Source organism: Ailuropoda melanoleuca, chromosome 5 (assembly GCF_002007445.2).
Source record: "Ailuropoda melanoleuca isolate Jingjing chromosome 5, ASM200744v2, whole genome shotgun sequence".
Lineage (NCBI taxonomy): Eukaryota > Metazoa > Chordata > Mammalia > Carnivora > Ursidae > Ailuropoda > Ailuropoda melanoleuca.
This window is the reverse complement of record NC_048222.1, coordinates 51,002,942-51,025,951: the sequence shown is the minus strand read 5'-3', so window position 1 is coordinate 51,025,951 and position 23,010 is coordinate 51,002,942. Positions and strand designations below refer to the sequence as shown.

The window sequence follows — 23,010 nt, the reverse complement described above, 5'->3', positions numbered from 1 at the left end:
TGTTTATTTAACTTTAACATTTAAATGATAGTTTATCTGGGTATAGAATTCCATACCGTAGTTACTTCTTTTTGTGATGTTCTGAAGATACTATACCATCTTCTTATTTCTTTTAGTTGTCACTGAGAAATCCTCTCACTGCAATCTGTATCATCTCTTTTTTTCCCCCTCCTGCCTTTAAGTTCTTCACTTTGTCTTCAATGTTCTGCAGTTTCACTAAAATGTCTTGGTGCGGACTTATTCTTATATTTCTAGATTGAGATTTATACTTCCTGAATGTGATGATTTCATAAATTAGTCATTTTCTCTTTGAATATTGCTTATCTTTCATTCTCTTTAGTCTTTCATTTTAGAGTGGCTGTCGGAAGTATGTCAAATCTTCTCTGTTTTCCTCTGTTTTCTATTTTCTGTTCATTTCTCTGTGCTGCACCCTGGATAATATCTCCCAATTTTAGAACACTCTTTCAGTGTATTTGGGATGCTATTTAACAGATTCTCAAAAATTCAATGACTTGTTATTTCTAGAAATTCTATTCATTTTTCTATATATTTTTTTAAAAAAGTTTCTTGTTCTCTTATGCTTCAATTCTTTATGTTCTCCACAGTCATCACAGTATCATTTCAAGAAATTACTTTTCTTTTTTTCAGTTTCCCTTTCATTTCCCAAATAAGGAAATTTTTTTAAAAAAATAAGAATTCAGCTACCTTAAAAAAGCTTGTTTAGATCACATTTTATCTGTTATTTCTATTTTCTAGTGGGAGTGTTGTATTTCTTAACCTTTTAAAATAAGAGTATTAAAAAAATTTAAATAAAACTAACTCTTCATTGAGTTTTTCTTTTTTTAAAGATTTTATTAGAGAGAGAGAGGAAGAGCATGAGCAGTGGGGAAGACCAGAGGAAGAGGGAGAAGCAGTCTCCCCACAGAGCAGGGAGCCCCACAAGGGTCTCAATTCCAGGACCCCAAGATCATGACCTGAGAAGACAGATACTTAACCAACTAAGCCACCCAGTCTTCATTGATTTTTTTTCTAATTACAAAAAAAAATCCAACAACACATTTGTGAGTAATAGAGATCATGAAAGCTCCCTCACGTGCCTACTAATAGGTGATCACTGTAACATCTGGGTATTTTTCTCTAGCTTTTTTGGGGGCATATACCAACAAACATTTATAAAAATGGGCTCCTTCTGAAATAGCATTGCATGCCTTGATATCTTTTATCTTGTTATATATAGATGTGCCTCCTGTTGAATGGCTGCAGAGTATTTCATACTATGGATGTGCTATATTTTATTCAAACATTCCATTATTGATAAACATTTAGGCCACTTTCTTTTTTACTTTTATTGGTAATGTTGTCATAAGAACCCATGAATATTTATGAGTGCCTGTGCTATCATTTCTGTAGAAGCTCCTAGAAGTGGGATTACTAGGTTGTAGGGTGTGTGGGTTTAAAACATTATTTAATACGGCCAAACTACTCTCCCAAAGGTTCAGCCAATTCTCCCTCCCTCTAATGGTTTATGAGCACTCATTTCCCCATATCCTTGCCACCACAGGTTGTTATCAATCATTTTAGTTTTTCCCAATCTGATGGGCAAATGTGGCATTGTGTCATTTTCATTTGCATTTCCCTTATTGCTAGCAAGCTAGAACATCTTTTTCCATATGTTTATTAGCGAATTTAGTTCTTTCTCTGTGGATTTGTAATCCACTGCCAAATTTGCTCTTCCTTTGGCCTTTCCCTTATTGATTTATAGGGACTTTTTGTATATTAATGATATTTTCTTCTGTGTCTCACTTGCCTTTTGTTTAGAGTGCCTTTTACTGTACAGATGTTTTACTTTTAAAAAACAAAAACTTTAACCTGAATTAGAACTGCGTCTATCTGCTTGAGCGCTTAGCTTTTAGGCTACCTACTATTTAGTTCCTGAGGTGATCAGCCATCTACCGGAAAGGGGAAATTGTTATTTCCTTGCTGCTATGCGGTAAATGCCAGGTGAAAACAATTCTTAGGGGCGCCTGGGTGGCTCAGTCATTAAGTGTCTGCCTTCAGCTCAGGTCATGATCTGAAGGGATCAAGCCACGCATTGGGCTCCCTGCTCATCAGGGAGCCTGCTTCTCCCACTCCCACTCGCCCTGCTTGTTTTGCCTCTCTCGCTGTCTCTCTCCGTCAAATAAATAAATGAAATCTTCAAAAAAACCCCAAAAAACAAAAAACGAAAAAAAAAATTCTTAGATCCCTTTAACAGGCTTTATTCCTGTTGCTTGGAGTGGACTCTAAAATCATCCCATACAGGATATGAAAGTCATCATTCTATAAGCTGAGAGCCTTTGTTCTCTATTCCCTAAAAAACAAGAGTAAAAGAAAACACGGGTTTGTTTTTTTTAACTAAGGAAAGCTTTTATTTAAACTGTGCAATCAATCAGTATTTAGACAGCAGTTTCATAAACATTTTGGCATTTAAACTTTTACTCATTTTTGGCATGACCTGTAGGATAGTATATAAACTACCCTGGGAAGGGGGGGAAATACGGCAATATTTACTATGATGCTAGAAAAAGAAAACAAACCCACATTATTAAACAAAATATGTTTTAAGAAGACATTAAAAAGGTACATTCAAAATCAAGGCAAACATTTGCTTTCTTCATGCAATGGAGTTCCCAGAGCTGATCCCCTGAGTCAAGTATAAAATTAAAATAGCTCAGCTCTAGAGTCCATTAGCTAGTCTGCAAATGCTGCCCTTGCAAGAACATGGTATACAGAGTGAAAGGATCCAGAACACCCATAATATGAAATAATATAACTGGCTCCCACACTTTCATTTAATTCACATCTTTGAATAGAAAAAAATCACGCATACACAGACATAAAATTTTGTTCAACAACAGCAACAAATAGACAAACTGAGGTAATATATGTCCTATTCTACAGATAGGCTAAGGCAATGTGTGTGTATTCCAGGCTTTGCGAATTCTTGTAACAGGCTCAAGTCGCTAAATCCTAAGTAATCATTTTCATTTGCAAACAGAATAAATATAGAGAATGTGGTAACAGGAAGAAGAAGGTTTTAGGTAAAAAATTCTAAATATTTTTGTTGTTGTTGTTTTTAAAGACAGTTCTGTAGAAAAATATTCTTCTGTAACAAATTTTTAAAGATGGTTTAAAAGAGCTGTGTCTACATACCATGAACTACTTACAAGATAAAAACTTGAGTAGATCTGCAAAGATGTTCAGATTTGTGATAATCATTAACACTTCCCAAGAACCTTTAAAGGTAGACTTGAATAAACTATAATTAGGTGCCAACAGGTGTTGCCCTATATAAAATTCATTCCAAATAGTTCAGAGAAATGTTAAGACGTTCCATAACCTTGAAAAAGTAGATCTGGAGATAAGTAGAGAAGAAGCCTAAAAATGCACTTTTCTCCTCACCCATCTACCCCTCCCAGGATATTTGACTCTCTCTTTAAATCTATAGAAGCCAAAATATCACACACGCAAAACAAAACAAAACAAAAAAAAAAACAAAAAACAAAAAAAAAAAACCCCGCAAAGATCTAGGGAAGAGGAGAGACGGCCGGGCCGGCCCTGCCAGAGCCAGGTGAGTCCTGGGGATGCAGTGCACCCCAAAGGCAGCACACAAGTCCTCCAGATGCTCTCTGCACTCAGCCCGCAGCTGCTCCCTTCTCAGCCCTGTCCCAGCACCGGACCAGTTGAGACACCTACCCTCCGCGTCCTCGTGGGCCCAGATGGGTGAAGGAAGGGCACCCCCCCCCCCGGTCCCTGGCTCCAGGCACTGCAGCATCCCCTCAAAACGCTCCCCAGGGGCAAGGCTGCCTCCGGGGAGTCGCTGAGGCCAAGGACCCCGGGAAGGGGAATCCTGAGGACAGTTGTCCTCAAGCTGTGCCTTACCTGCTCTTTGGAGCTGAAGGCCAACTCACAGTAACAGTTACAACTTTTCTGACACCCACTCCACAAGTAAACTTCATGTCTTTTTCAAGGGAGCGTGGTGATGGAACCCAGTCACTGTGCTGTGGGAAGCCTGAACCAGCCTATCCTGAGAGACCCTATGGGCAAGCACAAGGGATAGGAACTAGGGTTCTTAGAGGACATCCCCCATCAATCAGATTTGTTTCTATGGTGACTCCTCTACAGACAAGATTTGGAAGCTCTAGGATCCTTATCGACATCTTAGCTCACTGTATTCTGCCTTCAGTGTAGCCGTCTTGAAGTAAGTTCCCTATTACATTGTTTAACTATTAACCAAAAAACCCTCTGCAATAAATGGAAACTATAAAGAAGAAGAAGCCTGAGGTCCTTGCTTCAGGTTTGAGTTTTGACTATTGATTGAATAACCAAGATTCCAGGAATGATGTTAGGCATCTAAAGTTAAAATTAAAAATTCATGACTCCCGTTCTCATGGACTTTATAAACCAGAAAGAATAGATAGGCATTAGACTCAACTATAAAATGTAAATATAGATTTTTAAAAGTCATATTAAACTGATATTTTAAAAAGCAAGATGTTGCATAATTAGAAAGGCTATTCAAGTTACACTAGTTAGCCATTTATAAAATGTTTTTATAGGAAATTTCATTTTTGGCAAGTCTTGAAAGATCTTTAAGTTTAGTGGCTGTGAGGATATAGGGCACATTTAAACAAATCTTGATAATCTCTGTGATGAACTTTTTTTTACTATGAAATATCATGTTGTAGAATGCTACTTACTACTTTTTTTCCAGCTTTCTTGATATACAGTTTAAATTACAAAGTAGATCATTTTAAAGGGTAAATTTTGATAAAATTTGGCAATTGTATACAGTCATGTAAATAGCATCACAATAAAATGTAGAACAATATCATCTTAAAAAAACAAAAGATTTAAATTGAGGTTAATTCCTATTTCCTTTTGTAGATTTTCCTACATTACAGATGAGTGTTTAAATACTAGTCTTTATCTTTTAACCACTGTCTTCTGTTAATTTTTGGTGCATATACAGGAAATGTAAACATTTTTCATTTTGGCACAGACAAAATGTAACTGAAAAGGCTTACCTGTAAAGAAAAAAAATCCATTAAGAAATGTTCCACAGCCTCATAGAAATGACTTTCAGATTATAATTATTTACACTTGAATTTCCTTTTAAGTCTTCACAGTACTATTGTTTCATTCTGCACAAGAAATCCCCTCATTTCATGGTTAGAGAAAGAACAGAAATAGGTTAAGAACTTTCCTACCAAACAATTCTCAAAATGGTAAATGATTAGAATTTAGGTGCTCCAATAACTAAACTTATACTTGTTCAATTATACGACTCTCCCTCAACTTGGCAACTTTGCTACCTCCTAAATTAGTGTAAAGAATTAGATAGGTTGTAATTCATATAAAAACTATCGACTCCAGATCTAGCAAGGAAGGATGACCAGTTACGTGCCTGGCTTTTTCCAGTTAGTAAATTCCGATTTGGATATGGGGACTACAGAAAAATCACACAAGATAAAATTCAATTCTAAACACCTACCCTATTAGGCAAATGCTTGAATAGATAAGGACTCTGGAAACCATAACTACCTTATTTCTAATGCAATCCTAGGCACAACCATCAGTTTTCAAGCAATATTGGCTAAGAGAAATTGAAGGTTTTAACAGAGAAAAGGAGCCTGAGTAATTAAATATATTTTCTTAGCTGAGAAAATATCCTAGTAGAAATCCAATCAATTTCGGAATTAGACCAATTTGGGTTTGTACCTTGGCTAAGCCACTAAACCAGCTGTGATCTTTGGGAAGTTAAACATTTTAAACCTCAGTTTCCTGATCTCTAAAATGGGGGAAATATTTGCTTCGCAGAATGTAGTAGTTTGCTGGAAAGAGGCATGTGTTTGGCATACTGCATATGCTCGGTAAATCACATTATCTCTTCCTAGAGACTGGGGTCAAAACCAGCTGAAAAATGACTGGCACGTTATCCCTACTCAGAATATCATCACGGTCTCTAAATCCATAATGGAGATAGCTTTATCTCCTTAATTAAGGACATACTGAAAATTAGAGTTAGAATTAGCAACTATCCTTCAAACCTGAAAGGCGGCTTGATTTGAACCATCCAGGAATTAGAACCAAATACAGACGGAATAAAGCTTTCCAGGAAAAGGGGCAACTGAAATCAAAGAACATGACAAGGAAGATAACGCTGACGAGGGTGTGCACATGATAAGGCAAGTGGAGGCTCCCACTGAGGTTGATGGGAAATTGAGGGGTTACCAAACCGAAAATAAAACAGCTGGTGAAGGTGCAAGAAAAAGCTGTTTTAAAAGGTAGAAGGGTGGCATGTCGCAAATATGCTTTTAGAAGATGAAGAATGAGCGTCAGCATGCTCCGGTTCATCTACTGAGTCCCTATGTTCGAGGTCTTCTTCCCCCAACCCTCCCCCAGCAACATAATTACTCAAGAGAAAAGCAGAAAATTCAACTATAGTAAGAACAGTTACCAAAAATTTCTAATGAACTTCCATAAATGAGAGCCAAATATTCAGGAAATTTTCTGTTAAATGCATAGAACCGAGATGTTAATTTATGAAGCACATATTCAAAAAATTTGAAGCTGAATTGTTTTTGCAAGTGATCTAGAGAGGAAGTTTGATGTGTACACTTGATAAGCTACAAGCCAAGGTTTACATAGCTTTGAAATTCTGAAGATCCCTAAAGGGTACATGACTTCAGACTTCCAGTCTCTGTAAAGCAACAGATGTTTTGTAGGGATCAGAGTTCTACAGTTCTATACTAATAATGTATCTATGGCAGGCAAACAAACGGCCACCCACAGAAGTGCATGCCCAAATCCGTAGACTCTGTGTTACCATACGTGGCAAAGGGACTTTGCAGATAGGATTAAGTTAAGGATTCTGAGATGGGGAGATTATCCTGGATTATCCAGGTGGACTCAATGTCATCACATGAGTCCTTAAAACTGGAGAACTTTCCCTGGTTAGGGTCAGAAAAAGAGACAAATGACGGAACCAGGGTCACAGTGACGCTACGATGCTGGCTTTGAAGACGGAGCGAAGAGCCCACAGCCTTTACAAGCCAGAAAAAAAACAAGGACACAGACACTGATTTTATCCCAGTGAGACCTGTGTCAGACTTGCAACCTACAGAAGTGTAAGGTAATAATCTGTGTTGTTTTAAGGCCATCAAGATTGTGGTAATATGTTACAGCAGCATTAAGAAGATACAGCATCTGTCTGATAAAAATGCAAGACTGTCATAATCCTAGACACCTTCAAAGGCTTAAAAAGGGAAACTGCCTGAGAAGATTAAAGCCTGCAAACATACACATTGCATTAGCCTGTGATCTAATGTCCTGAGCATAAATCAACTTAACACAGAATTCTATGTATATGTTCTTCTAAACATCAATAAAAGTCACAAGTAGACAACTGGTTGTATGTGGTAGTCTCCAGAACCCTCTACTCTGTGCTCACAGCCCACAAAGATTATTCAATTAAACCAAAGCAATTTTACCAGAGATCCATGGGACAAATTGTCAGGAACACAGTTTACAAAATACATGTTTAGTCTTAGAAAGATCATGACTTTTTCCATGTAATTGAAACTTTTTACATTCCGTATTAAAAATTTACATTCAATGAAAGAGAAACATACACGTGAATCACTACAGCCACCACTGAAATAGAACATCTGGATATTCTTGCATTAAAAACAAAACAAAAAAACATCCTTTCAATTCCATCTTTTTGGGACACTCTTCAAAGGTGTCTCTATAATGGACTTGACCAGTGATCCGGAGTAGTCAGCATGAGCGTTTCTGGCAGAAGTCCTTAACAAAGTCAAGACAAACTAATGCAAATCAACTGTCATTGTTCCCAATGCTGGCAGTGCTCTTGTTTGAAGCAAAGGCAAATAAAAGGCATTTCACTGAGGATCGAATTTCCCTGGTGTGCCAAAGCCGAATCTTTTAAAAGCTACTTAGTGGATAAAGCTGTGTCCTTACTTTTAGGCTAATCAAAATATAAAACTCCAGATTTCATAAAAAAGATTATAGTTTCACCCAAGGTTCCCCCTAAAGTTTGAAACACTAGGGTCCCTTGATGCAATTCAAATATTTCAACTTATGGACAACTTGAAAGAGCACATCAGTCGAAGCATAGCCCACTTAAACAGTAATATGATTTGTTTGCCCACTATGCGCCACTGCTCCCCAGAGATGAGAACGTCACTATTGTTTCGGAACTGCCTCAAGCCTTCTGAGTTAACCAGGTAATGCTTTAAAGCAGAAGGAAGACTGCACAGGCTAATTCAGGGGTTGCTATATGCTCTGGAATGGAAAAACTTGCTGAGATTTCTGTTGTCATCTCACACTCAAGATGCTTAGGAAAGTAATCACATCATTTGGCAAAAACATCCTGTGGCTGAATCAGCAGATTTGATGGAAAGTCCCTATGTATGCTGTTTGGATACAGACTGGGTTCTGGAGAGACAAGGTTGGTTGACATAAAAACAAGAAACAAGAGTTTAATGTATAACTAAATTTGTCTATATGCGGAGGTAACCTTAAATATCTTTGGTTTTTTTATAATTCGCTGATAAAAAGTACTTGAATAAAAACACTGATAAATACCAACATAATTGTATTGCTTTTAATTATGTAAACTTAGCCCTTTGATATCTTTTGCTACTAAAGCTAGATTCCTATTAGCCTCTAAATAAATTTATTTCAAATCTGCTCATCTTTACTTACTTACAGGCTAATCTATATATTTTAATGGTCTTTGGTATGAAAATACTGATGAGCAGTATCTTGTAATATTTGGCATAAAATGCATGCGTGTATCAGTACTTACAGCAAATAAGTCTTTGGAAAAGAAAATAGTTACCATTTGCATATTAACCCCACTGGAATGAAATACCATGAAGTGACACCACTATGAGAGATAAATGAGAACCTTCACATTTTAGTTACAGTTTCATACTTAAGGCTTCAAAGAAGCTAGCTTTGGCCAAGTAAAAAGAAGTCTTTGGTGTATACTAAACATCTTATTCAATGAGACCAAAATATTTATCTTTGGTGAAAAGATTTTTTTTCTCTCTCCAACAAGTAGTTTCAACAATTTAAAAATACTTTACTCTAATACTGTATATGAAGATTTACTTGCTGAAGAAAAAAAATTACACTTGAAATTCTTTGGAACTATCTGCTGGTAAAGAACTTATTTTAAATGCTCTGGTAACAATAAGGTAGTTGAAATTACTAGTCTATTTAACTACAACAATCAATATAAACCCTATTATTTTGGGTTAGTAACTACTTATATAAGCTTCATACCTATAGATGTTTCTAGTTAATTCAATTTTGGGGGGAAATTATAGTCAGATTTTTACTTTCTACTGAAAATTCTTTGGTAACAGGATTATTATGAAAAAAATCTGTATAAGAACAAAATGAAAAGGTGAAAAAGTAAAAATGTACTGGTAAATAATTAGCAAACAGTTATAGCCTAAAGATCTACAATAACTATGGGCCTATTCATCAAAACAAAAAACAAAAAACAAAACAAAACCCAAACAAAATACTTTCCTCAAGGACTTTCACATCATCTTTTTAGGCTTTTAAAATGATTCAAATTCATTCAGTCCTGGACACATCTTCCATAACCATGATGGATGATGTTTCAACTTTAGATTTTATCTGCCTTTTAATGAAAGTTTAAAAAATAAAACAAACTCCTTGTATTCCTTAATTTTGGATGCTGATAAAAGTTGGCCCCACAAAACTACTTACAAACCAAAAGACACCATACCCTGTCAGTTTGCCCATGCTTGCATGAGGCAGCTTAAAAGTAACAAAACGTTCCCTGAGTACAGGAAAAAAATAACACTAGAATAACTTTAAAAGGAGGTAGTATAAAACAGGAGCTATAAAGGCAGAAGCAGCAATTTTTCTTGCCTCAGATTGTTCACCTAAAGCTCTGCTTTTTTTTGTTTTGCCATGAAGCCCATACTTACATAACTAAATGGGGACTTTGAATTTAGTTCAGAAGTGGTTGCTGGCACTTAACGTTGGTCTGCTTCTGAACACATCCAGTTTGGCACAAAACTACAGATTAAGAAACAATAAGAGATACATCATCAAACACTGGGATAAGAGATGATGGGGGTGGGATTATTACCCAATAATATTCTTTTGATTTTAGAACATCATTTAGCATAACCTCCCTACCCCTCCCCCCACCCCATAAACCAAAGGCTTCAAGGGGAAACCCATTAAGATTCTTTTCAAAACAAGGCTCAGAAGTCATTTCCAGATAATGTGAAAAAATACTTACAAAAAAATATGCGACCCCCCTCTCTACACCATGTGTTTAATTCTTTTTCCTCTTCCACCGCTGGGTACCTAGTAGGTAACTGTCTCATGACTGAAAGAAGGCCTCTTCTGTGTGGCTGAGTAAACAGTTTGCTGATTTCAAACCACAAGAGGATTAACTCACTCCTGGAGTTAGCATTCCTCATTCACAGCATTGACACAGAAAGAAGATTAAATAGAGTACCAAATTCTCTTAAGAATTCAAGAAAATACAAGTAAGGTGGTAGAGCTCTGAATACTTATCCCTGAACCAAACCTGCATGAAAACAAACTAAAATGCTTTGATAAGATACCATACATCAAAATAGTCATTGACAAAATCCAAGAAACTCTTAAGGCAACTTTCTGTACTGTCCTGAACAATTTCATGAATATTAAAAATGTATAAGGCAAAGAATGTCATAATATATAATGGAAGGCACTGTTACCATGATAATGTCTAGTTCATTTTATGGTCTACTGTTGAATTTATCTTTATTCTTAATATTTTATGAAATTTCTTTACACTTTTTTTTAAGTCAAGGTGGGATTAAAAAACAAAAACTCTAACCGATTCTCTTTAAAAATCTGTTTTCTGCATGGAGTTTTGCAACTAATTCTGGAAACGGTGAGGATGCTTTGCAAACTAGACAGCGCAGCCTTTGGCCGACTGTCAGGCAAAGGGGAAGGTAGAAAAGGCACGGCTCTAGGCACCTGAGGTTTGGGGTATAGCAGGCAAAGCACTCAGACTCTAATGCCCAAAACAGAAAGGCCCTTGCAGCCACAGTACTCCCTATATGCTACTGAATAGTTCTGTTCTCAAAAGAGAGACACTTTTTTTGTTTCGGTCATTCGTTAAAATCAACAGTCCCACTTTTTCTCTTCTCAGGGGTTTGACAGTCGTCACAGCTGAGGTATTACATTCTCCAAACCATGCAGATGTCATAGTTTCCTTTAAAAAAAAAAATCAGAGCTTCAGATAAACATTCTTACTCATATACCTATATGACTCCTTTGATCACACACACCACACACACAGCAATGAAACAAAATGCTACTAGGAAGTATCATCGGTTATGGAGCAGAGATAAACTATCACAATAAACGAGGTAACAAAGTTGTCTTCTGAGTTTGCCACCTGGCAAACTGAGGTAGATAGTCAGCAAAGGGGCTTTCGAAAGCCTTCCCTTTGCTCCAGTGATTTATTTTATAATCCAGTCAAATATCTTGACTGTCTTTTCACATTGCTGACAATGAAACATTCAAAATACGTGAGTTTAAAAATAAAAAACGAAACACATTCAAAAAAAAAGGCTGAGATACCCAATAAGACATCAAGATTTTCACAAAAGGCTTTGGCTCCCTGTTCATTGTCCTTCGAACAGACTTAAAGGTGAGAAAGCCTGACCATGGCTGTCTAGATTGGAAAATCATTTTTATCAAAATGCAGCATGGCTGACGGTGGCTGCAGAACTGAAGAGGAAGTTTGCTGGGCATCCGGTGGCACGGCTGGGTCTTCACACTTCCTCACTGAGGGATCCCCACCTGAATCACTGCCAGTGAAGGAACTGGAGGTCAGGGGTGTGGTGCTTATGACTGAGGACAAGTGTATGTCATCATTGGACTCGTGGGAGAACCTTCCAGAATCCCCAGTCTCGTGGCTGCCTTCACTATTTGCGGAGTGCTCAGCATCAGCGGCAACACCAAAGGGTCTCGGGAAGCTGGCCGTCTGCCCTGGGGAGCTGGGGGAGCCTTCATCACTGATCAACACAGTAGTGCCTGGCTGGTAAAAGCACACCGCTTGAGTAAATCTTCGTTGAGGCTAGGCAAAAATACATAAAACACTGTCAGTGATGGTGGAGTGCTCTTGAAAAATCATAAATATGGTTTTACATATTCTATATATTCTGAGATATGTAATCTGTTCAAGGACATGGGTGAAAGACCATCATCACGAAGAGATGATCTGGGTCAGTAGTTCCCCACCCGAGTGGTAACACCTCAGAATGACTGGGGCAAGCGAAGTGTCCAAAGGCTTCCTCAGTGAATTTTGATGCATACTCCTGCCACATCCCTTCCCCCACGGCCCCCCATTCCCAGCTGAAAACCACAGCTCTGCTTACTATTCCAACTGCCACTTCAGCTATCACGCACCATGGATTTCCACAGTTGTGCCCCAAATTAATAAAATCATATCCAGACAGAACAAGAAAATTAAGGCATTCATTTACATTTATTTCCCTCTCTCTTTAATTATCAATTCATGATACCATGGGTTACCGAAATTTTTTCTCATTTAGGTGGGTTACCTGTTCAACTTTTATCTTCTTAGAATCTTGGGAAAAAAGCCATTTTTTCTTAGAGTTGTTTTTAATTATAGGACCATAGCTATTAATTATCAGGTCAGTTCCTCCCTGGAGAAATAAAAGGAGAAAATGTAAATACTATAGATTTCAGTTTATTACAAGTAGTACACGAAATTTTTAAATGTTAAAAGAAAAAGCTGTCAGGGACATCACTATTTCTTTTTTTCCACAAGCAGTACACCACAAATTCAGGGTTATTTGTTAGTGATCAAAGAGATGTAATAGGTTTATTCTTGAGAGATATATATATGCTGAAGTATTTGGGGTGAAGTGTAATAATTCCAAAAATTATTTCCAAATGTTACAGCACACACAAATACATAGAAATATAGCAGCATGACAAGATATTGACAATTATTTGTGCATTCATTACATTACTCTTTCAATGTTTCCACATATCTGAAAAACTGAAAAAGCAGCTGGGAAGAAAAAACCCTGGGCCCACATATGCTCAACAAAATGTCAATAAATGGAGGATAAGCTCTTAGGCTAAGCCGAAGGAACAGAGAGATCTGGCTTGGCTTCTTTGCTTCATATAGGCCCCCACTCTGAAAGGCTTCTTTTCACTTAAGATTCTCTTTTTTTCCATGTCTTCCTCCCCATGCCACTTCTCCTCAATCCTTTCTCATGCTCAGTTCCAAGTTAGTACTAAGAGAACCCCAATGTGTTTTAGTACTTTTTATGCTTATTTAGAAGTTCCAGTTTCCAGTGTTCTAGATTAATTGGAAATAAGTTGAATGGCTTACATTTGTGTCAGAAAATAAAAGCTAAATTAAGTTGCAAACAAAAAAGATAACAAGAGTAACAAAAATCAAGTCATTATTATTTACTCATAATATATACAGTACATAGCCCTATACTAGATTTGAGTAGATTACATCTGTTAAATATAATTGTATTAAATTTAATGTCAGGGACATCTGGGTGGCTAAGTCGGTTAAGCGTCTGCCTTCGGCTCAGGTCATGATCCCAGGGTTCCCAGGATCAAGTCCCACAAAGGCTCCTTGCTCAGAGGGGAGCCTCTTCTCCCTCTGCCTGCCACTCCCCATGCTTGTGCTCTCTTTCTCTCTCTGACAAAGTCTTTAAAAAATTTAATATCAAAAGTTCCTGAAATTTTGTTGTATTTCTAAGTTTTAGGAAGGTGTTCGGAAGAAGAATTTAGACCAGGATTTGTTAAGCCTTCTCTGTAAAGGGCCGGATAGTAAATATTTTAGATTTTGCAGGCCTCTTATGGCCTCTGTCTCAATTTCTTCTCTTTTATTTTTTTTCCTTTCTATTAATTACCCTTTAAAAAAGTGAAAAACATTCTTAGCTCATACAAAAACAGGCTATGGGCTGGCCTGGGCGGGTCTATGGTTTGTGGATACCTGATTTATACTGCATTGGTTATGAGAGCTATTATAATAATGCACACTATCTAATGTTGCAATGTGACTAAAAATAATTTTCGGTTGGTGTTCCTAATGCTTATCACTGTCCTATTATTACATATAGTGGAAAGGACATGAAGTAACATCCTCCGATGACACTTCTTTATTATATCCAACTTCCTCAGGCCGTAAAGGGAAGGATCTTGAGACATCTACTTAGATACTCCATATTTTTAAAAATACAGTTGATACCTGGAATGTTCTAATGTCCAAGGCAGTTAAAAACATCAACCAAACTAAGTATAGATATGGATTAATAAAAAAAATACCAGCCAAGTAAATACAGGGCAGTCCAAATTACAGTAAAAATAGACTAATGACCCTGTGTCCTTATCTAAAACATGTTAGCTCCATATAATCCCATCTAATTGAATTTATGCTGTTTCTTCATTTTTTTCCCTCTCTCTCTTTAAACTTTTATTCCTTTATCTTTTATCTATCCCTATCTTCTTCTCCCCATGTATTTTATGTAAGGAAGGATCTGGGTGAAACTTTTTTATATTTCATCAAGGAGACTATGGATATAATATGTTCAACATATGATTTTTTAGTAAGCAAATTTCACGCATCAAGGGAAGATGAATGGAGGGAAGGGTTACACAGCAAATCAGTATCTCAGCTCAGAGTACCTTTGCATCAATGAAGGTGTTTGGCATTATCATCGGCATTAAGGAGTCTTCGTTGTCTACAGCTCCTCCCAGGTTCTTTCCTGCTTCATTTCCACTGGCTAGGGAGGCACTAGCACGAGATAATTGTTGAGTTCCATTCTGTGCCGTCTTGGAAGCAGATGATTTCCTGAAATATTGCAAGAAAAGGAAGTCTTCCAATTTCATAGGAGATCTGGACGGATGTACCAAATTTGGCCTATAATCACAACTCTGCAAACAGTGGAGGTCTTCAATGCTTATTTCTCGAATACCTTTAGAAACTGAGTATTCGATTTTTACCTCAAACTCACTGCTGCAAACTTTTATGATTTTAGGAACCTTCTTTCTTTTTGCCCCAATATCTGCTTATATAAATTTATTTTTTACACTTAATAAAAACCTTAACATTTACAAAGTACTGTTATTTATTACTGTTGATTATTTCAAATTTAGGCAGAAATTATCATTTTAAAATTTACACGTTCTCTTTCAGGTCTGCCTGACTGTCACACTAGGGTAACAATTCACTTGCCAGTTGATGACGGCAAATTTACAGTAGTACTTCTGCAAGATTTAGGTATCACTAGAACAATCAATATACATAAAGGTTTTTTTGTATGGATTTTATAAAAATATTCAAGCGAGAAATTTGTACTGCAAAACTAAGCCAGTTAAATATACAGAAAGGTATTAGAATTCTTTCTTTAACATATATTTTTTTTAAGATTTTATTTATTTATTTGACAGAGATAGAGACAGCCATCGAGAGAGGGAACACAAGCAGGCGGAGTGGGAGAGGAAGAAGCAGGCTCATAGCAGAGGAGCCTGATGTGGGGCTCAATCCCATAATGCCGGGATCACGCCCTGAGCCGAAGGCAGATGTTTAACCGCTGTGCCACTCAGACGCCCCCTTTAACATATGTTTTCTGAGTGTGTTTTTATACATGAGTACCGTACATAAAGAGTAAATCCTGATAGTCAATGCTAATGGAGGGAGCCCAGCAATAAGGATTATCCAAAAATAATGTGTATCTGACTTTGATTTTTTTAAATACAAGAAAGAACCTTAAAATAAGTGAAAGCAAACGCCAAAATATAAAAGGTTAGAAATAGACAAACTTACTGAATGCTGAGAATTTAGCCAAAGTCAAACTACAAATGAGATTGCCTAACAGAGTTTACAGAGAACAAATCCCTAGTTACCACATTTATTTTAACCCCATGTCTGGAGAATCCCAAACATATGTCCTATGGAAATAAGGGAGGAGCTCTCAATGGCAGGCTACTTAGATATGAAAATATTCCAGACAGTAAGGAATCTCCTCAATTAGCATATACATCAGACTAAGTGTGCCATTTAAAAAAAGAAACCAGAGGATATACTTTGTACTTCTCAAAATAAAAAGGAAAGGAAACTAGGGCCTCATTTAAGAACATTTTACTGGCACAGTAATTTTTTCAAATGGCAAAAAAAAAAAAAATCTCCTTCCAAAGTGAGCACAGCTCTATAGCAATTAAGAACTCAAGCAACATTATTTTAAAGTGGAAAATCCCAGTTACTCTAGAAGGCACTTGATTTCAATTTGCTTCTTGCGGTTACTGTAACATAAATGTTTTTTAACCACCTCAACATGTCTAGCAATGGAAACACACCTGGCTTTACTTCGGTATATCAAGATGAGAACACAGACGAGGATGCAGGTCAAGGCTATGCCAACGCCTACAGCAATGCCAGTCATTGATTTTTGGTCCAGATGGTAATAGCCTGAATAAACTAGAAGCAGAAACACATTCACTCAGTATCAATCAGAAAAATAAATGATTCCATTTATTATAATTCTAAGATAGTTATTTGCTTTTCTATAATTTTTCTTCCTCTCCTAGGAAAATTTTTGACAGTATCTGTGTCTAAGAAAAAAAGACACCTATTACTCTTTTTATCAGTGATCTCAAAGATCAGTTTATATTCCCATACTGAAGATTCCAAATACGAGTTTTAAATACCATATTATTATATCAAACATGAACATCAGTTAATAACTTATAATGCTAAAAGGCACAAAGCATAGATGTTTCTTGAACCAAAGGGTAGCTTTCATGTCAGGTTAACTTAATAGCAGATCTGTATATTAAAGGTGAGTTTCCCATGCCCGTATCTGCATTTACATAGCAGTGCTCCTCAAATTTTAATGTGCACACAATCACTAGGGATATGTTAAAATACAGATCTGATTCACTATGTCTGGGGTGGGGTCCGTGATTCGGCACATCTAACAAGCTCTTGGGTAATACTCATGCTGCTGGTCCCTAGACACTGAGTAGCAGGTATTGGAGAAGTGAATATGAGCCTTGCTCTCCTTTTCCCGTGATAAGGGAGCTACCACCACTATGTCCCTCCAATGCTTAAACCTACCTGCCCTTTCTCTTTTTCTTTCTCCTTCCCTGTTTCTCTCTTCTCTCGACTCCCCCCACCCACACACACACAGAGGCACTGAGGAACTGAATGACTATCCTCTGAGGAGCTCCCCATCGCCCTCCACAGGCGCACTCTCCCAAAAAGGAGGAAAAGAAGGTGTCTTGTCCTGCACCCACAGGGCCAGGGTGGGGGGCTGGAGGGGGTGGCCTCCTTCGGGGCAGGACAGTTGCCCTAGAGTGAGGGTGACTCTTTAAAAGACACTTCTTCCAGTTGTTCTTCTGGAGAGAAACAACTTTCTCTCTGGAAGGGCTGTTTTTCTGCGGTAACAACTCTTAATGAAAACCATGCTCTCAGCTCTGAACACCGCAACCAGCGCGGCTGTTTATTTCCGTGAAACCTCCCTGGAAGCCTCCTCCCATCTGTGTTGGTGGGGGCCCGGCTGGGAAGAGGAGTAGCTGGGACACAATGGTCTGAAAAGGGTAGCTGACTGGGAGGTAAGTCTGTCTCCCTGTGGACTGCCGGGAAGAGCCTGTAATTCCCCAGCAAAAGAACGGCACCAGCAACAATTCAAGAAACCAAGTGCAGGGATACAGCCGCGGGAGGAGAAGAGATAAAGTGCAGGAGAGCTGAAGAAACACTGTACATTCTTAAGAAAAATCAGCGACTGTGGCGGCGTACAGACCTTTGGCATCAGCAGAATCCAAACGCTTGGGCCTCTGATTAGATTCAGAGGTTTCCTTTGGAAGGACTGCCAGCTCCACAGAATTTGAAAAGGGTCCTTCTCCCACCTCATTGGATGCGGATATCTTGACAATGTACACGTTTCCTGCCACCAGGTTTTCCAACAAAGCCATGGTTATTGCCCCTATAAATAGATCAATTACAAATTAAGTAAACCTTAAATTTATCTTTTATTCATTCTTTCAAACATACCATCATGGCCCTTTATTTAAAAGATATTTTTCTGATTATAAAAGTAACACCACGCTCATTGCAGAACATTTGGAATCCACACACAGATATAATAAGATGACAATCTAATCTCCCTTTGTTAACATATTGGAATATTTGTGTGTGTGTGTGTGTGTGTGTGTGTGTGCATGCATGCATGGGTACGTACACTGTACATGCGTGGGTACATATTTACTACATGCATTTTTTATATTTTAGAGTTTTCACTTAACTTTGTACCATGCACATTGCCTCTATATAATCCTTCTCTGTGTTTTAAAGTAATAGATATCTTTGTTTACATCTTTATCTAATGTTTTTTACCCCCCAAATTTTATTTATACACACACACACACACACACACAATGCTTTACATAGGTATGGATACAAACAGCATTAAAAACATTTTAGAATGGAATATTTCAAATGTAGGTAGAGAGAGAACGGTATAATGAACCCAGATTCAACAGTTATAATTAGATTTTCTAAATCCAATGCGAAAGCCTTTTTTTCTTTTAGAAATGTTCAGGGGCACCTGGCTGGCTCAGTTAGTAGAGCATGGGACTCTTAATCTTGGGGTTGTGTGAGCCCCACACTGGGTGAAGAGATTACTAAAAAAAAAAATAAAACTGAAAAAAAAAATGTTTAAACTACTTATGGTAATCACTGTGACAGATGATCTTGTTCTTAAATTAGAAACAATTGTTTTTGAAAGTGTGAATACATTTCTCGTTCATCCAACCATTCTCTAAAATTTCTTGGAAATAAACAGGAAGAAAAATGCTAAAGTTATAGAGGAACCTCAGAGTGTTGAAGACCTCAACCTCAGGTTAACTATCAAAACTTCCTCCAGTAACCCGCCAGCACCTACTTCTCTCCAAAGTCACCATCTCTTGAATTTGTATATGATATTTGGTATCAAAGGCATTTTCTCTGTTGGTATGATGGCTAAGAAGGATTCCTATGTGTGTGCTGCTATTCCTTGAGGGGTCTTTCTGCTCTTGTTCTGCCACGGCCCTGAAGTATTTTCTCACAAAAGGGACTCCCATCCTAGGGAGGAATTCTAATGTTAAGAACGCAGGTACAACAAATTCAACCACAAAGTTGTTCCAGCACGAACTGTATTTGTGAATCAATATTCACATGGAACCTAGCTTCCCTCAGGTGATGTCACCTCCCTTTTCCCCCCGACTCAGAGCACCCTTACAATAGCTTTGAAGAACCTATGATAGCTTATAGCAGGCGCCTCCAGGCCAGACCGGACTATTCTCTTACACTTGCTAGGGTATATTTCATTATGCAAGTGAAAAGTGGGGTGATCTCAGAGCTCAGGTCATGATTCGGAGGCCATCCCTGAGGTCACATGGTGTGAGGCAGTTCAACCAAGCAGCTACGCGAGGGCTGAACATGGCTTGTTTTCATGTTCTCTAGTTTCAGCTTGGCCTGAAGAAAGTGTGAGCTACTTGAGTACACAACTGTTAAATAAACAAACTGACCCTTATTTAGAATCAGGAAGAGACTTTCTACTGTTACCATGTTCTCAGACAGGTGAATAAAAACCAAAGCTGTACTGTGACGTGTTACAGTTAACTAGAAGGAAGAACATTTCAATTTCTTCACAATAGACATATAAACAGAGTTTCCATTTTAGCACAGAATACTTCACATTTAATTTTTTAAAACACTTGGCAAAAACCAGTCCCTATCTGAAATGAAAAGTCTTTCCATTTTTTAAAAAGATTTTATTTATTTGAGAGTGAGCGAGCACAGAGGGAGAGTGAGAGGGAGAAGCAGACTCCCCACTGAGCAGAGAGCCCGATGACATGGGGCTCCATGCCAGAAACCCAAGATCACGACCCAAGCCGAAGGCAGATGCCTAACCCGTGAGCCTACTAAGGTGCCCCGAAAAGTTTTTTCATTTAATTCAAGTTTTATAAGCAGATGAGCTGTGTAGACGTGTGCAAGTGCTCCCTTCCTTCCACAAAGAGTCTTCCTTCACATAAAAGAGGAAACTAACATTCTGGCTCCTCTAGGAGGAAAAAAGCAGTTCACTCAAAGCAGTTTCTAAATATTAAAGTGATCTTCCTGTCCTTCTACTCTCTTGGCACACTATCTCAATCTCAATTAGTGTGATTACGCCAGTCCACTGCCTTTCATGTGTGTCTGAATCTTTCTCTATTTTAGGAGTTTCAGAAACCAGACAGTACAATAAGCCTTCGTGTTGGATCAATGTTGATCAAATGCTGGCATGCTACCAACGAAGTAATTTGTGACTTGGGGCACATTACTGAACTGTAATTTCCTCATGGGGGCAATAATTCCCACCTCATATAGTTATTAGAAAGGATTAAATAAACTACCACTGGCAAGTCTCCGACATAAGTGTATATACTCAATGAAAGTGAGTCGTCTTCTGCACCTCTGACACGTCCTTCTTTCCCTTCTGGAGGACAGAAATGTTCTTCATATTTGAACAGCTTAAGGTGGCTGGCATAATGTGTGTACAAGATAATTCTCAGTAAATGCCAACTGGACTTATATTAAAATTTGAGCTATTTGTTGCCAAAGGAGTGCTCTTTTAGGATAAAAGAGCACAGGGTAAGATTTTGAGGCTGGAGAAGTGCTCCAGAATGCAGTCCCCAAACTCACTTCTGTCTACACTCTCTAAGTGATTGTTTCCCAGTTCCACAGTCTTGAAAATCATCTACTTAGTTATACCACTAGTATACCTTTCCATACCTCTCCCATGAACTTAACCCTACCTCCCACTGCTTAATCAACCTTTCTACTTGGACATCTAGGATGCATTTCAAATTTAACATGTTAAAAACAAAACCTTTGATTTCCCCCATCAATTTTGCTTCTTTTTTTCCTTACACTCCTCATCAATTTGCAGCAAACCTCATAGGCTGTTCTTTCAAATTGTGTTCTAATAGTTCTTATTACCTTCCTCGTTATCACCCCTGTCCAAATTGCCCACTGACTCTCACGTGGACACCTGTATATTCACGGGTCTCTCAACTTCTACGCTTACCAACTTGTAATCAGTTTTTCAGGTGGTTGACCAAGTAATCCTTTTAAAATGTAAATCTGATCAAAAGTCTCCAATGCCTTTCATCTCCCTTAGAATAAAATCTGTGGTCTACAAAGTTTTCCCTTGGTTTCTTCTTCCCCGATTTCCTACTGCCTGCTCTTCCCCTCATTCTAGCCTCCCTGGTCTTCTTGTTGTTCCTCCAACATGCCAAGCATGCTTTTGTCTCAGGGCCTTTGCATTTCCTCCAATATTCATGTGGCTCTGCTTAAATGTCATTTCTTCCAAAAGGACTTAACCTTACTACCTCCATCACTCTGTGTCATCCCTCCCATTGCAGCTTTCTTTTTTTTTTTTTTTTAAAGATTTTATTTATTTATTCGACAGAGATAGAGACAGCCAGCGAGAGAGGGAACACAAGCAGGGGGAGTGGGAGAGGAAGAAGCAGGCTCATAGCAGAGGAGCCTGATGTGGGGCTCGGATCCCATAACGCCGGGATCACGCCCTGAGCCGAAGGCAGACGCTCAACCGCTGTGCCACCCAGGCGCCCCCCATTGCAGCTTTCTTAATACCACTTATAACACTACCTGAATATCTACATATTTGTTTGTGTGTCACTGGAGATTCAATGGGGGAAAGAACATTATTTTGTTCACTATGGTACTGCCAATGCCTAAGAGCGAGCCTGTCACACAGTAATCACTCAGTAATTCATTTAATAAATCAATTTGTTCCTACTATTGGTATTCTGATTTACTTGGTGAATGTGGAATTAAATTCCTTTATTGAAGGACTTTCATTTCCAATGTGTATCTCTAATGGGAGGAAATGGCATATTTATTTAGGCTAAATTTATTTAGTCATATAACTTTTTTTTTTTTTTTTTGGAAGAAGGATCATCTGTACAATTGTAAGAAACTCATGCTATGGGGAACAGAGTTCAGGAACTGCTATATACAGGGCATGGTTTCCTATAGTGTCTCTTAGATTTTCAAATAATTGGCTAGTTTGTGCTGATTTACTGTGTATCAGGAAGGTAAAGGCTGTTAATTTCTGATTCACTTTAAATTACACATAAGTATAATTTCATATCACATTTCTGCTCAACCATTTTACCATGTACAGTTTGAGCCACAAATATTATCTGGTCATCAGGAACATTTTAAAAATGCTTTCACTAATGAAAAAATCTTATTCCACTTGGCAATAAATATGTGAATTAATTATATATGTAAATATGTATAAACATGTATAGAAGATTAGTAGATACATAGGAAATACTGATATTCTCCCTCTTCTTCTTTCGTCTTTTTCTACACTTTCACCTTTTCCAAAAGTTGCCATAATTAGACATAAAAGAACATTTTATATTTTATTTATTTTTCTTTAAATGCCATGATGTATTTTTTGCTTTTGGTTTAAAAGTGGGTGACTCAAGGAGCGCCCAGTTGGCTCAGTCGGTGGAGCGTGCGACTTTTGATTTCAGGGTTGTGAGTTCAAGCCCCACATTGGGTACAGAGATTACTTAGACATAAAATCTTAAAAAATAAAAATAAAAGTGGGTGACTCAAACCCGTTTTTTGCGCTCAAAAAGAAAAAAACCTCAACTGTTTTTAGCTGTATTTTTATTTTGTCCTCTGTGAAATACTAGCATTAGCTATAAAAAAGGACACGTACAAGATGGTATAGCTTTTTGCTGAGAATTTTTCTTAAAATCACAAAAGTCAGATAATGGCAAAAATAGATCTTTTTCCTCCCATGCATGATTATATAGTTAGAAAGGTTTATATAGGTGTAA

The 23,010-nt window shown here is 37.7% G+C and overlaps 1 protein-coding gene across 2 annotated transcripts in view; it reads right to left on the bottom strand.

Annotated features, from left to right (window-relative positions):
* Positions 1–10,750: 10,750 nt before the first annotated feature.
* PRTG (protogenin) overlaps positions 10,751–23,010 on the bottom strand; it is a 124,139-nt gene continuing 111,879 nt past the window's right edge. The window contains exons 16-21 of one of the 2 annotated variants that reach the window (XM_034660947.1): positions 17,913–18,095; positions 16,468–16,588; positions 14,797–14,962; positions 12,681–12,785; positions 11,917–12,193; positions 10,751–11,323 (exon numbers count right to left, since the gene is read on the bottom strand). In XM_034660947.1, coding sequence (XP_034516838.1) covers positions 11,289–11,323; positions 11,917–12,193; positions 12,681–12,785; positions 14,797–14,962; positions 16,468–16,588; positions 17,913–18,095 — 887 coding nt within the window. In that variant the 3' untranslated portion in view covers positions 10,751–11,288. The other variant, XM_002922949.4, reaches the window with a different exon arrangement.